Raw genomic sequence first — 16482 nt, 5'->3', positions numbered from 1 at the left:
CCTCTCATATCTCTCTCTTTCCGGCCGTCCCTGCATCTCATATCTCTTTTTCCGTCCGTCCCTGCATCTCATATCTCTCTCTCTTTCTGGCCATCCCTGCCTCTCATATCGCTCTCTCTTTCCGGCCGTCCCTGCCTCTCATATCTCTCTCTTTCCGGCCGTCCCTGCCTCTCATATCTCTCTTTCCGGCCGTCCCTGCATATCATATCTCTTTTTCCGGCCGTCCCTGTATCTCATATCTCTCTTTCTGGCCGTCCCTGCCTCTCATATCGCTCTCTCTTTCCGACCGTCCCTGCCTCTCATATCTCACTCTCTTTCTTTCCACCTTCTTCACTTGTTTCTTTCTGGAGTTTATCGCTCTTAACAGGTCTTGGGTGGGCAGCATGATTCTTCAGAAATACATCAAACACATAGCTTTCTCTCTCATTTGTACTCCCTTCATCTCTCCCTCTTTTTCTCTCACCATCTCTCTCTTCTCTCTGGTCCGAGGTCCTGCCAGCCTCTAGCCAGTCCTAACCCCTCTCTCCTGGCCCAGTGATGTCATAGGGTATTTTAATATTGCAGAAACCCCAGCTGCCAGCCACTTGGCCTCTCTATCAGCTACAGGGCGCAACATGAAGTATGTGTGAACCCACTCCTGGGACGCATAGCTGTCTGGCAGTGAGTCGAAATGAGCTGATGTTTGTGGTTACTGAAGTTGTTATCGGGAACAGTCTGGCCTCTCTACAGCCTGTAACACATGTCTACTACAGGCCTGTTCTATGGTGATAATCCCTCTCTGTTCCTCTGGCGTTGTCCTTCACCACTTCCCCTTTCAGCTGACATTATACCACGACAGAACGAGTTGACTATGACAGGCAATCCTCCTACAGTTTAGGATATAGTCACATCTCTTACTGTGAAGTGGCTTTCTAACCCCTATGCCCCTGTGTGAACAGGGCCCGGCTGGTGAGAGGGGCATGGACGGACTCCCTGGGTTTAAGGTATGAGACCTCTAGATACAATAAAGATTGTTTCTTGTGACACAGACAATACATTTGGGTTTGTGTGTATTTTGTAGGGAGACAAAGGAGATATCGGAGAGCAAGGAGCCCAGGGAGACATGGTAGATATACACAGCCTATTAACCCACTAAAGATCAGTTAACTGTCACCTAACTTCTCATGTTATTATTGTATGCTTCTAAGTCCCCCCTCTCTCTGTTCCTCTCCTCTCAGGGTTACCCTGGTGAGAAAGGGGTTCCAGGCTCTACTGAGGTCATTGACTTCAATGGGAAGCTGCTAGAAGCCTTCCAGGTGAGTCCTCCCAGTCAGAGATGTAGACAATATACCTGGTGTGTATTTGAAGGTCCAGTCCATAGACTCTCCTAGATAGGCTTGCAAAATTCAGTTAGCATTCCCAGCATTCCCTGGTTTTCTGAAAATCACAGTTGGAAGGATTTCTGGAAGCCCTGTGAATTCTGGGAAAGTTGAATTTTGCAACTCTCCTCCTGGGGTATATTCAGACAGACTTAACGTGCTGCTGTTCCTCCCTGACAGGCCATCCAGACCATCAGTGTCAGGGTAATCCACTGTCACTGCATGGTGTGGTAGATGATGTGATCTGTGACTGAAACTTAGACATAGGCATATACAGTCATACAAGTGAGTGAGCCCCCCCCCATACACATACATTACACGTGCACACAAACACACACACACACGTGAGTGTACACATGTAGCTTCATAGACCTGTGTGAATACCCCCTGTTTGTTTCTGTGTGTTTGTGTAAGGAGGAAACTCTATCCCACAGCCCTGACATCAGACATATTAATGTCATTACTCTGTCACCACAACTAACTCCCTCTATTAACCAGATACATGTAACCAAAGTCTCCCGCTACCATCCACTGTCAGCTCATGATGTATTTGAGCCAGTTTGCTACAGCAGGAAAATTATTATGCAGAAACAGGAAATGGGGATTATAATTAATGGACATTTTGCTTAGGGTTTGATACATTTATCGTAAGGGAAAGTCAAGTCTGAAGTTTCAAAGTGTAAATTACAAACATTAGAAGCCATTTTAAATCTCAAATATACTATGAGTGTAGTTCATAGTGTTCTTCTGGGAGTAGTGTGATCACAGTAAGGTCCTTCGTCTGTACAGGACGCAACACTAAGCCACCATAAATACCTTCCAGCTGCAACACAATATCTGATTTTACATAGCCTGAAGTGACGTTTTTAATCATGCAGAATCAAAACATCCTCCATTGCATTGTGTTATTGTTGCCTCATAGGATATGCGGCTTGAAATTAACCCTGGTATGTGGTGGTTTGAAATTTGAATGATATAATACCCTGTTTACATTTTATGGCTCAATCCAGTCGGGACACATAGTAAAGAGAGAAGGGGGCAGGGGGTCTTTTAACTCCTTTCACATTCTAGACACAAAGCTCTCCTCTTCATACAGAGAGACATTTCACTCCGTCATGCAGGGCCCCATGCTACATGCTAATAACACATCCCTATCTCTTCAATGGCATGTGGTTCTGATTAAAAACCCACTATATACATGGGTCCCTGGAGACCAGGTCTAGAGTAGGCCCATTCAGATGAGCTGGTTACAACATGGACCTGAGATCTGATCAGTGCTCTGAAACCTATCTACCTCAGTTTACATGCTCCAGAGAGTACACACAACCGCTGCTTTGTGGCGGAGGGGACCAGGAGGCATGATGCAACGTGTATGGGGCTGTTTTAGGTTTACTGCTGGTGGGTGGAGGTATTTGGTGTGTGTGTGTGTGTGTGTGTGTGTGTGTGTGTGTGTGTGTGTGTGTGTGTGTGTGTGTGTGTGTGTGTGTGTGTGTGTGTGTGTGTGTGTGTGTGTGTGTGTGTGTGTGTGTGTGTGTGTGTGTGTGTGTGTGTGTGTGTGTGTGTGTACATATGTATCTCTCTATTTCCGGGTCAGTGCTTTGTTTCCCTACATCCTAAGCTAAGTCAATATAACGGCTGTGTGTTAGTGCTTCAATGAGTATCATGATGACTAATTTCAATGGTCTGGACAGGAAGGGAAAGACACGACATGTGCAGTGTTCTATGAAAGATGCAGCAAAGGTAACCGCTGGTACAAATATAAAACTGATAGTTAAGCCCCCAACATTTACGCTAATGAATAAACCAGTCAGAGTTTACTCTCGTCATTAAACATATACAGTACCAGTCAAAAGTTTAGACACAGCTATTCTTTCAAGGGCTTTTCGTTATTTTTTACTATTTTCTACTTTGTAGAATAATAGTGAAGACATCAAAACTATGAAATAACACATATGGAATCATGTGGTAACCAAAAAAGTCTGATACAAATCCAAATATATTTTATATTTGAGATTCTTCAAAGTAGCCACCCTTTGCCTTGATGACAGCTTTGCACACGGTTGGCCAATGGAAAATTGGACATTCATGCTGCGGGCTTTGGAGTCTAGTCAGACTGGCCAGACCTCAACGACCTGTGCAACAGGACTGGAGTGAAGGTCAGGTGGACATGGACTGATATGTAAACTCAACCAGTGACTGCCTCTGATGTAGTTGTGCCAGATTGCAGTGTTGTTGTGCAGGCTTCTGTCACCCACGATGGAACATCTCATCCTACATCCAGGACAACACTCCATTCAGACGGATGCAGCTATAGCAACACTGGACCAGCCTGAGGCTCCAGGGGAAACTCGTTGCTCTGGCTGTGCTGACCACTCTTTCTCCTGTTCCATGTGCCAAAATGCTGCCATTGGCGAGGATATTCTCACCTTTAATATTAAGGCGAGGCTGCAAGTTCTACCAATAAAATATAATCTAGCACTCTGGTACCCTATAAACCAATGACCCATTTTGTATTCTACATGAGTCAAATGTAATGGAGTAAATTGCCCATGTTGGGAAAGGCTGCTGTTCTTACAAGGATTTGTACAATGCTAGGCATGACCTGGTTTGATGTTGATGATGATGTGTTTTCCTGTGTGCCCAATATGCCAGATATTGTTGTTGAGGGGGAGGCCAGGGGGAGGGGCTCATTTGACGGATACACGGAGCAGGCCTTTGTCGAGAAGCTGCTTAAATACCAACCCCTCGTGGCACGCTTGGACAGCCTCAGGTGTAGGTGCTAGCTGGTGGTGCTGATATTTGGCAGTCTCGGCCACTTACACAGGCTTGCAGTGCGTGGCCTCCAGATTGAGGGCCTGACAAAAACTAGGGCAAAGCAATTGGATAGGTACTGCTCTGTTTCATCTGTCGTGGGAAGCCTAGCTGTTTGAAGAAGGAGGTGCTTTCAGTACCCTTGAGTGCCATGTATACAGGGACCTTTGAAATGTTTGGATCCTTTTTTTGTAAATTTGGTTGGTTGATTAATATATTCCCGATTGTTTGCCCAAGCCTCCAAAGTCCTTCTCTGAGAGTTCAACCGTCCTAACTCCGGGGTTAATTATACCATCCATGTTGTGTGATACAATGCCAGGGTATTGTGTTTTGCCAACTGCATGCCCTGCCTGAATATGGCCATATTTTCATCAAAGCATCCATAACGAAGATGGTCCTCATCAGCGAGGAGAATAAGAGAGGAAAATAAGAGAGAGGAGAGGAAAATAATGATCTGTTTGTTTACTGACAGGGTCATATTGTGAAATCGACAATGTTCCTGTTTTTGCTGAACGCTGTGACACATTTAATTGAACTGATGCTTTGTATTTCGTGTAACCTCTCTCTCTATACATATATCTTTCTCTCTCTCTCTCTCTCTCTCTCTATATATATATATATATATATATATATATATATATATATATATATATATATATATATATATATCCATATCTTTCTCTATATTTTTCTCTCTCTCTCTGTCTGTCCCTTTCTAGGGCCCACCAGGATTACCAGGGTCCCCAGGTGGAAAGGTAAGGTCTTATTTATCTAACTATACACATGCCATCTCTTCTATTAGTTTCTATAATCCATTCTATCAATATCCATTCTATCAATATCCATTCTATGAATTTCCATTCTATCAATATCCATTCTATCAATATCCATTCTATGAATATCCAATCTATGAATTTCCATTCTATCAATATCCATTATATCAATATCCAATCTATGAATTTCCATTCTATCAATATCCGTTCTATCAATATACTGTGGCAGGCGGCAGGGAGAGGTGAGGGGAGGGGAGGGGAGTGGTTATTGAGGGGAGATATCTTGCAGCCCACTGGCTCCACTCCATAGCCTTTGTTGGACTTCCTGCCCCAACGAGGCAAGGCTGTGTGTGAACCATTAAGCCAGAGAGTGCTTTGGGATAAAAGAGGAAGCAGCCTGCACAAGGAGGCAGAGAAAGGAGAGAAAACCTGTGTTATGAAGAGTGGGAGAAGAGAGGACAAGATCTATGAGATTACCCTTGTGACTTGGACTGTCGGATTACCCCCCTTGTATACCAAACTGGATTGGCTGAGGCCCAGAGTTCTAGGATTACCCCTGGAGAACGGAATGGACAACGAGAACGGCTTGTGGACTGTGAAGTAATTGGTGAATTCCCCCTTATTCCCCAGTGTACCAAAATCCATAATAAACTCCCCATTTGAATTCTAGTTGTGTGACTGGTGCATGTTTTGTTATTGAACTTGGTGATGTGGAAACCCCACGCCTGCTACATATGGTGGAGAATGCGGGCAACCCAAACCAAGCTCAATAACTAAACAGACACAGAGCACAATGGTGGAGGCGAACATAGCACAGCAGGCTGTGCACTGGGAGCTGCTGGATGAACAGCAGACCGCTCTCCTGCGAGCTGAACTCAGTCAGCTGACAGCTGCCCAAACTGGCATAGTGGCAGGCGCAGCAGTCTCTTGTCCCAAACCCAGTAGGTTTATACTAAAGCTGACAGAGGCTGACAACATTGAGGCATGCCTTCGAGAGGACGGCGGCTAGGGATAAATGGCCCCATGACCAATGGGCCAGCCTCTTAACACCCTTCTTGTCAGGCACGGCACAGAAGACCTATCAGGTTGACCAGGCGATGCATTACAAGGTGCTGAAAAAGGAGATCCTGCACCGGTATGGTTACACCCTGATTAGTAGGGCATAAAGATTCCATGATTGGGCATATGATCTTACAGCATCCCACCGATCACAAATGCTTGATCTAATTAGGCTGGCTGCTGAGCCACTGACGCTCACGACCATCGAGAAAGTGGTCATAGATAAATGTATACACTCTCTCCCGTTCAAAGCTAAAAGGTTAGCCAGCCAAACTAACCTGCAGAGCACAGATCAACTGGTGGAAGGACAACAGGTAGCTTTGGAGGTCCTGCACAGTGGACAAGCACGGAAGGAGGAACACTCCACTCACCCGAAGGAGCTAAAAAGGATGGGAGGACCACGCCGGGACACCGGCCAAGGATGGAGGAACAACAACACGCAGCTCCGTGAGATGACGCCCCTTCTTGGACAGCAGGAAATGCTATGAGTGTGGCGAGCTGGGACACATCGCCTGGAACGGCTTAAGTGGCGATGTCCCAATGCCTTCGGCCTCAACCAGTGAGGTAGCCAACGGGCGGCCCTGCGGCTTGCTGATGGCACGCTGGACTATGGAGAGTGATCCTTCCCCTGTCACCCCGGTAAGAGCCAATGGAAAGGACACCACGGCACTTGTGGACTCTGGGAGTATGGTGATCCGACCTGACATCGCCCAGTTCCCAAACCTGGCGGAGACCGTGGCCATCACGTGCATACACGGTGAGACCAAGGACTACCCTACCACACTCCTCCACTTACAGACCACAAAGGGAAAACACACGGGACCAGTGGGAGTCATCCCAAACCTGACTGTGCTGGTCCTTATCGGGAGGAATTTCCCAATGGTCCGCCAACTGTGGACCAGTATGTCTGGAGACGTGAGGAATCTAGAGAACCAGAAGGGAGTTGGAACCCGGAGAGGTGGGAGAGACGCCAGAAGGCGGAATGACCGGATGTGTGAATTCCAGGATGTGAACCCCCAGGCATCAACCAAACCCCTCAAAGAGGGGGACACTGAAGCCAGACTGGAGGGAGAGGTGGTGAGTCTGGAAGACATGTTCCCAATGGACCATGAGGTGGCGTCAGAGCTCGTCTCTCTACCTGAAGGATCCCAACTTGGCCAGCGCTCTCCAGCAGGTAACCACGGTAGACGGAAAGCCAGTGGAGGGGTAAGTCAAATAACCTACCCCCATTTTTCTATAAAGAAGAAGTTGCTATATCAGGCCGTGAAGAAGAATGACGAATGTCTGGAGTTGTTGTTGGTGCCCCGTCCCTTTGTATGTCTCTCCTGCAGTTGGCGCACTCCCACCTTCTTGGGGCTCACCTAAGGGTGGAGAAGACCTTAGACAGGATCAAGGCACGATTTTACTGGCCAGGGGTGAAGAGAGCAGTGGAAGAATACTGCCGCAGTTGCCTGGAGTGCCAACAAAACCACGTTTCACAGTCCCTTAATTCCCCTCCCTATTATTTCAGTCCCTTTCAGCAGGATCGCAATGGACCTGGTGGGACCTCTACCCAAGAGCAACCGAGTGCACTAGTGATTCTGGATTATACCACCAGGTACCCGGAAGCCATTCCCCTGTGCCCCATGGCCACCAAGTGAAACGCACATGAGTTGGTCATGCTGTTCTCTCAGGTAGGCATCCCCGACGAGTTATTGACCAACCAGGGCACCCCGTTCATGTCACAAATCATGAAGGATCTATGCAAGCTAATGAAAATAATCCAGTTGCACACCTCAGTGTTTCACCCTTAGACCGATGGGTTGATGGAAAGATTCAATTGAACCCCGAAGTAGATGATAAAAAAGGTGATGGAGGCTGACGGAAAGAATTGGGACCAGCTGCTATCCTACCTGATGTTTTCGATTTGAGAAGTGCCCCAAGCTTCAACAGGATTCTCTCCCTTCGAACTCCTGTACGGGAGACAACCCCGAGGACTGCTGGACGTGGCTAAAGGAGCTTGGGAACTGCAACCGTTGCCCCGCCGAACCTTGGTGGAGCACATAGGTGACATGAGAGATCGGCTGGCAACCCTGTGGCGACAAAGTGTTGATATTGGTCCCCACCTCAGAATGTAAGCTTTTGGCCCAATGGAATGGGCCACACGAAGTCATTGGGAAGGTGGGTGAAGTTAAATATAGGGTCAGACAGCCAGGACGTAGGCATCTGACCCAGCTTTACCATGTGAATTTGCGAAATAAATGGAATACTCTATTTCCCCGAAGAAGGCTACCACAGAGACCGAGCCGGCGGAGGTGCCAATGGGGGAGCAGCTGAGCCAAGCCCAGAAGCAGGAGCTGAGGGATTTGGACGGCAGAAACCTGGATGTGTTCTCCAGTGAACCAGGACACACCGATCTGGCACAGCATCATCACCAAACCCGGGAAAAAGGTGAAGTTGAGACCCTACCGCCTACAGGAAGGAGAGGAGAGAGGCTGTCAGGACCAAGGTAAAAACAATGTTGGAAGCTGATATAATCGAATAGTGAGTGGTGCAACCCCATACTGTTGGTGCCGAAACCAGACGGCACCATTCCGTTCTGTAATGATTTTAGAAAGGTTTTGATGAATTAATCGAACGGCTAGGGACCGCCCGATTAATCCGCATGCTCGACCTGATGAAGGGTTATGGGCAGGTACCCTTAACTCCCGAGGCACAGGAGAAAACTGCTTTTGCCACCCCGGATGGACTGTTCCATTACAAGAAGCTGCCCTTTGGGCTGCACGGGGCCCCGGCCATCTTCCAGAGGTTGATGAACCGGGTTCTCTGACCCCATCGGGAGTACGCCGTGACATACATTGACGATATTGTGATCCATGGGAGCGAGTGGGAGGCTCATTTAAACCAGGTGAGCGTGGTATTACGGGCCTTACGGGAGGTAGGGCTAACAGCGAACCTAAAGAAATGTTGGCTTGGCCTGCGGGAAGCTGAGTACCTGGGTTATACGATCGGGAGAGGGATTTGTCTAACCCCAGGTGAAGAAGGTGCAGGTGATTCGGGACTGGCCCCACCCCCTCACCAAGAAGCAGGTACACACATTTGTGGGGTTGACTAGTTACTACCAGAGATTTATTCCCCACTTTGCCTCCCTTGCCAGCCCCCTGACAGATCTGACCGGGAGCAGTCTGCCCGCCCAGGTGACGTGGACCGAGGAGACTGAAAAAGCCTTCCAGGACCTAAAGGGAGCACTGTGTTCTGGACCCATGCTGGTGACCCTGAACTTCTCTAAACCACTGGTGATACAGACTGATGCGTCCGAAACAGGGGTGGGTGCCGACCTATCACAGCTGCAAGAAGGTGACTAACATCAGGTCATGTACATTACCCGGAAGCTGTTGCTGTGGGAACAAAAATATTGAATGGTGGAGAAAGACTGTCTCGCGATCAAGTCGGCGCTGGAAGCGTTGAAGTATTACTTATTGGGAGGGCACTTCACCCTTGTGACAGACCATGCACCACTGGTTTGGATTTCACGGTATACGGACAGTAACGCTCGGGGTCACCCGCTGGTTCCTATCCTTACAGCCCTTTGCTTTCTCTGTCGTCCACAGATCAGGTGCAGCCCATGGAAATGCCGATGCCCTCTCCAGGAGGGATGCTCTAGGGAATTGGTCCGCTCTAGGGAGCTGGACTGAGGAGGGGGGTGTAGCAGATGACAGGGAGAGGTGAGGGGAGTGGTTATTGAGGGGAGATATCTTGCAGCCCGCTGGCTCCACCCCCAAGCCTTATATCAACTTCCTGCCCCAACGAGGAGAGGCTAATAGAGAAAGCGGCCTGCACAAAGAGACAGAGAAAGTGAAATGTGCGTTATGAAGAGTGGGAGAAGAGAGGACAATATCTGTGAGATTACACATTGTGACTTGGACTGTCAGATTACCTCCCCTTGGACTGTCGGATTACCTCCCCTTGGACTGTCGGATTACCTCCCCTTGGACTGTCGGATTACCTCCCCGGATTACCTCCCCTTGGACTGTCGGATTACCTCCCCTTGGACTGTCAGATTACCTCCCCTTGGACTGTCGGATTACCTCCCCGGATTACCTCCCCGGATTACCTCCCCTTGGACTGTCGGATTACCTCCCCTTGGACTGTCAGATTACCTCCCCTTGGACTGTCGGATTACCTCCCCTTGGACTGTCGGATTACCTCCCCGGATTACCTCCCCTTGGACTGTCGGATTACCTCCCCTTGGACTGTCAGATTACCTCCCCTTGGACTGTCGGATTACCTCCCCTTGGACTGTCGGATTACCTCCCCTTGGACTGTCGGATTACCTCCCCAGATTACCTCCCCTTCGAACCGGATTGGCTGAGGACCCGAGTTTTAGGATTACCCCTGGAGAACGGAATGGAGAACGACTTGTGGACTGTGAAGTAATTGGTGAATTCTCCCTTGTTCCCCAGTGTACAAAAATCCCTAATAAACTCCCCATTTGTATTCTAGTTGTGCTACTGGTGCATGTTTTGTTATTGAACTTGGTGACGTGGAAACCCCACAGCCTGCTACAATACATTCTATCAATATATACTGAGTATATAAAACATTATTTCATTAACAAAGACTGACTAGGTGAAAGCTATGGTCCCTTATTGATGTCACTTGTTAAATCCACTTCAATCAATGTAAATGAAGGATTGTGTATGTGTGCCATTCAGAGGGTGAATAGGCAAGACAAAATATTTAAGTGCCTTTGAACGGGGTATGGTAGTAGGTGCCAGGCGCGCCAGTTTGAGTCAAGAATTGCAACACTGGTGGGTTTTTCACACTCGACAGTTTCCTGTATGTATCAAGAATGGTCCACCACTCAAAGGACATCCAGCCAACTTGACACAATCGTGGGAAGCATTGTGATCAACATGGGCCAGTATCCCTGTGGAGTGCTTTTGACTCCCTGTAGAGTCCATGCCCTGACGAATTGAGGATGTTCTGAAGGAAAAGAGGGAGTAAAATGCTATGCATTGTAGTTGTAATCACTGGAAGTCAATGAAGACTCTTGAGGATGAGTTAAGTTATTTTCCTCCCTACTCCAGGGAGAGCTAGGCTTGCCTGGACCGTCTGGACTGGATGGGGAGAAGGTATGGTAGTCACACTAATGTCCAGTCAACATTTTGAATATCCCACAATCCCATTAAATCAGCATATCATTCCAATGTTCGCTGAACAGAACAGTCATTCAGTACATGATGTATTTAATAATTTTTTTATCTGGGATGATCATGAACATAGTTAATCAAAGCTCCCCTCACCTTTGAACTCTACCCTCCTCTCCTGATAGGGTCCGAAGGGAGATATGGGGGAGACAGGGTCAATCGGAGAGAAAGGAGAGAAAGGAGAGATGGGTCTCTCTGGGCCAGGGGTAAGTAGAGAGAGACTAGTCATACACTGATGGGTCTCTAAGTCAGTGGTTAGTAGAGAGAGACTAGTCATACACTGATGGGTCTCTAGGTCAGTGGTTAGTATAGATATACTAGAGTCCAACACTGAGTCTCTAGGTCAGTGGTTAGTATAGATAGACTATAGTCCAACACTGAGTCTCTCTAGGTCACTGGTTAGTATAGATATACTAGAGTCCAACACTGAGTCTCTCTGGGTCAGTGGTTAGTATAGATAGACTAGAGTCCAACACTGAGTCTCTCTAGGTCAGTGGTTAGTATAGATAGACTAGTCCTACACTGAGTCTCTCTAGGTCAGTGGTTAGTATAGATAGACTAGTCCTACACTGAGTCTCTCTAGGTCAGTGGTTAGTATAGATAGACTAGAGTCCAACACTGAGTCTCTCTAGGTCAGTGGTTAGTATAGATAGACTAGTCCTACACTGAGTCTCTAGGTCAGTGGTTAGTATAGATAGACTAGTCCTACACTGAGTCTCTCTAGGTCAGTGGTTAGTATAGATATACTAGAGTCCAACACTGAGTCTCTCTAGGTCAGTGGTTAGTATAGATAGACTAATCCTACACTGAGTCTCTCTAGGTCAGTGGTTAGTATAGATAGACTAGTCATACACTGAGTCTCTAGGCCAGTGGTTAGTATAGATAGACTAGTCATAGACTGAGTCTCTCTAGGTCAGTGGTTAGTATAGATAGACTAGTCCTACACTGAGTCTCTCTGGGTCAGTGGTTAGTATAGACCGACTAGAGTCCAACACTGAGTCTCTCTAGGTCAGTGGTTAGTATAGATAGACTAGAGTCCAACACTGAGTCTCTCTATGTCAGTGGTTAGTATAGATAGACTAGAGTCACACACTGAGTCTCTCTGGGTCAGTGGTTAGTATAGATAGACTAGTCATACACTGAGTCTCTCTGGGTCAGTGGTTAGTATAGATAGACTAGAGTCCAACACTGAGTCTCTCTAGGTCAGTGGTTAGTATAGATAGACTAGTCATACACTGAGTCTCTAGGTCAGTGGTTAGTATAGATTGACTAGTCATACACTGAGTCTCTCTGGGCCAGTGGTTAGTATAGATAGACTAGTCATACACTGAGTCTCTCTGGGCCAGTGGTTAGTATAGATAGACTAGTCCTACACTGTCTCTCTAGGTCAGTGGTTAGTATAGATAGACTAGTCATACACTGAGTCTCTAGGCCAGTGGTTAGTATAGATAGACTAGTCATACACTGTCTCTCTGGGTCAGTGGTTAGTATAGATAGACTAGTCATACACTGTCTCTCTGGGTCAGTGGTTAGTATAGATAGACTAGTCATAGACTGAGTCTCTCTAGGTCAGTGGTTAGTATAGATAGATTGGTCCTACACTGAGTCTCTAGGTCAGTGGTTAGTATAGATAGACTAGTCATACACTGTCTCTCTGGGTCAGTGGTTAGTATAGATATACTAGTCCTACACTGAGTCTCTCTAGGTCAGTGGTTAGTATAGATAGACTAGTCATAGACTGAGTCTCTCTGGGCCAGTGGTTAGTATAGATAGACTAGTCCTACACTGAGTCTCTCTAGGTCAGTGGTTAGTATAGATAGACTAGTCATACACTGAGTCTCTAGGCCAGTGGTTAGTATAGATAGACTAGTCATAGACTGAGTCTCTCTAGGTCAGTGGTTTTTATAGATATACTAGTCCTACACTGAGTCTCTAGGTCAGTGGTTTTTATAGATAGACTAGTCCTACACTGAGTCTCTAGGTCAGTGGTTAGTATAGATAGACTAGTCATAGACTGAGTCTCTCTGGGTCAGTGGTTAGTATAGATAGACTAGTCATACACTGAGTCTCTAGGTCAGTGGTTAGTATAGATAGACTGGTCATACACTGAGTCTCTAGGTCAGTGGTTAGTATAGATAGACTAGTCATAGACTGAGTCTCTCTAGGTCAGTGGTTTTTATAGATAGACTAGTCCTACACTGAGTCTCTAGGTCAGTGGTTAGTATAGATAGACTAGTCATAGACTGAGTCTCTCTGGGTCAGTGGTTAGTATAGATAGACTAGTCCTACACTGAGTCTCTCTGGGTCAGTGGTTAGTATAGATAGACTAGTCATACACTGAGTCTCTAGGTCAGTGGTTAGTATAGATAGACTGGTCATACACTGAGTCTCTCTAGGCCAGTGGTTAGTATAGATAGACTAGTCATACACTGAGTCTCTAGGCCAGTGGTTAGTATAGATAGACTAGTCCTACACTGTCTCTCTAGGTCAGTGGTTAGTATAGAGAGACTAGAATCATACACTAATACTGATAGACAGACAGTTGAGTGGCACGACCTGTTGAGTGGCACGACCTGTTGAGTGGCACGACCTGTTGAGTGGCACGACCTGTTGAGTGGCACGACCTGTTGAGTGGCACGACCTGTTGAGTGGCACGACCTGTTGAGTCCTGTAAGAAGATGTTAAATCCCCCTGTCTGTCTGTGTCTCAGGGAATAGATGGACAGAAGGGAGAGATGGGAGACTCCAGGCTGGAAGATAACCTGGTGAGAGAAACACACTGAAAGTCACTGTGCACAAGTTGGCCCACAGGGCATTGGTTTTAACACGGCTTCAGACAAACAGTGGGATGACATTGATATGATCATCTTCATTGTGTTCTGTTCAGGTTCAGATGATTTCTCAGCCGGGCCCCCCAGGACTCCCCGGCCCCCCAGGACTCCCCGGACCTCCAGGGTACATGGTGAGTGTTAGAATATAACAGCTTCACCCCTCTGTTCCCCAATATACATGATGCGGCTGAATCCCTTCAGATACATAGCACTGATATGATCTCTGTGTCTTCCAGGGTCACCATGGAATGTCTGGCCCTAAGGTAAGATTAGAGCTCCAGAGTTCCAGTAATGTCTGTATTCTGAAGCTGCTCTGGAGGGTAGAGTGAGAATCATGTGTTCCCATGCAGGGAGAGCCTGGAGACAGAGCTAAAGGGGAAAAGGGAGACATTGGACCTGCTGGACTGAGGGTGAGTGATACTGTAGACCAGGGGTAGATTCAGCCACGAGCAGCTTTTATCGGAGCGGATGGTCAGGGGGCCAGAACATAATTATGATAACTTGGACACTGCAAATTGACCATTACTAGCCCAAAAAAAGGGGAGTTTTGAAAATAACTATCATTGCATATGTTGATTACATTGAGACACCATCAGTGATCTTTTTTTATTAGTGGGAATACTTGTAAAACAGATTGACTAAAGTAAACTCATTTTCAGCTGAATTCCTGGTTATTTTAGTCTTTTTAACAAATAAATATTATCCCAAAAAATAAATAACAATAATAATAATAATTTACACTACATGACCAAAAGTATATAGAAACCTGCTCGTCAAAAATCTCATTCCAAAGTCATGGGCATTACTATGGAGTTGGTCCCCTCCTTTGCTGCTCTAATAGCCTCCACTCTTCTGGGAAGGCTTTTCACTAGATGTTGGAACATTGCTGCAGAGACTTGCTTCCATTCAGCCACAACAGCATTAGTGAGTTCGGGCACTGATGTTGGGCGATGCATTCGGACAGGTAGCGTTCTCCTGGAACCCGCTAAATCCAGATTTGTCTTTCGGACTGCCGGTAAAGCGTGATTCATCACTCCAGGGAACGCGTTTCCACTGCTCCAGAGTCCAATGGTGGAGAGCTTTACACCACCCCAACCGATGCTTGGCAATGAGTATGGTGATCTTAGGCTTGTGAGCGGCTGCTCGGCCATAGAAACCCATTTAATGAAGCTCCCAACGAACAGTTATTGTGCTGACGTTGCTTCCAGAGGCAGTTTGGAACTCGGTAGTGAGTGTTGCATCCGAGGACAGATGCTTTTTTACAAGCTACGCGCTTCAGCACTCGGCGGTCCCTGTTCTGTGAGCTTGTGTGGCTCCTAGACATTTCCATTTCACAATAACAGCACTTACAGTTGACTGGGGCAGCTCGAGCAGGGCAGGCGATTTTACAAACTGACATGTTGGAAAGGTGGCATCCTATGACGGTGCCACATTGAAAGTCACTGAGCTCTTCAGTAAGGCCATTCTACTGCCAATGTTTGTAGATTGCATGGCTGCGTGCTCGATTTTATACACCTGTCAGCCACGGGTGTGGCCACATACTTTGTGTGTGTGTATAAATATATATATCACAGAAGGTTGGTGGTACCTTAATTGGGGAAAACAGGCTCGTGGTAATGGAGTGAAATGGTATCAAATAAATGGTTTCCAGGAAAACCCTTGAATGAGTAGGTGTGTCCAAACTTTTGACTGGTTGAGTATCTGGAGCATCAGCATTTGTGGGTTCGATTACAGGCTCAAAATGGCCAGAAGCAAAGAACTTTCTTCTGAAACTCATCAGTCTATTCTTGTTCTGAGAAATGAAGGTTCTTCCATGCCAGAAATTGTCATGAAACTGAAGATAATATAATATAATAATAATATATCCCATTTAGCAGACGCTTTTGTCCAAAGCGACTTACAAGTCGGCTGGGGCCACTACTTTTACATATGGGTGGCCCCAGCGGGAATCGAACCCACGACGCTTGGCGTTGCAAGCGCCATGCTCTACCGACTGAGCCACACAGGATCACATACAACGCTGTGTAATATTGCCTTCACAGAACAGTGCAAACTGGCTCTAAACAGAATAGAAAGAGGAGTGGGAGGCCCTTATGCACAACTGAGCAAGAGGACAAGTACATTATAGTGTCTAGTTTGAGAAACAGACGCCTCACAAGTTCTCAACTGGCAGCTTCATTAAATAATAGCCGCAAAACACCAGTCTCAACATCAACAGTGAAGAGGTGACTCCGGGATGCTGGCCTTCTAGGCAGAGTTGCAAAGAAAAATACATATCTCAGACTGGCCAATAAAAAGAAAAGATTAAGATGGACAAAAGAACACAGACACTGGACAGAGGAACTCTGCCTAGAAGGCCAGCATCCCAGAGTGGCCTCTTCACTGTTGAAGTTGAGACTAGTGTTTTGCGGATCTTGGCAATTTCTCGCATGGAATAGCCTTCATTTCTCAGAACAAGAATA

General features: G+C 46.8%; 1 protein-coding gene across 4 annotated transcripts in view; it reads left to right on the top strand.

The window, feature by feature from the left end:
- LOC135545719 (collagen alpha-1(XXIII) chain-like) overlaps positions 1–16482 on the top strand; it is a 95010-nt gene that overhangs the window by 58912 nt on the left and 19616 nt on the right. For 3 of the 4 annotated variants that reach the window (XM_064973533.1, XM_064973531.1, XM_064973530.1), the window contains 10 exons: positions 939–983; positions 1061–1105; positions 1218–1295; positions 4889–4924; positions 11071–11115; positions 11316–11396; positions 13901–13954; positions 14077–14151; positions 14257–14283; positions 14371–14430. In XM_064973533.1, coding sequence (XP_064829605.1) covers positions 939–983; positions 1061–1105; positions 1218–1295; positions 4889–4924; positions 11071–11115; positions 11316–11396; positions 13901–13954; positions 14077–14151; positions 14257–14283; positions 14371–14430 — 546 coding nt within the window. The remainder of the gene's footprint in view (positions 1–938; positions 984–1060; positions 1106–1217; positions 1296–4888; positions 4925–11070; positions 11116–11315; positions 11397–13900; positions 13955–14076; positions 14152–14256; positions 14284–14370; positions 14431–16482) is intronic. The other variant, XM_064973532.1, reaches the window with a different exon arrangement.

This window comes from Oncorhynchus masou, chromosome 9 (assembly GCF_036934945.1).
Source record: "Oncorhynchus masou masou isolate Uvic2021 chromosome 9, UVic_Omas_1.1, whole genome shotgun sequence".
NCBI lineage: Eukaryota > Metazoa > Chordata > Actinopteri > Salmoniformes > Salmonidae > Oncorhynchus > Oncorhynchus masou.
The sequence above is the reverse complement of the archived record's forward strand: the minus strand, read 5'-3'. Positions and strand labels throughout refer to the sequence as shown.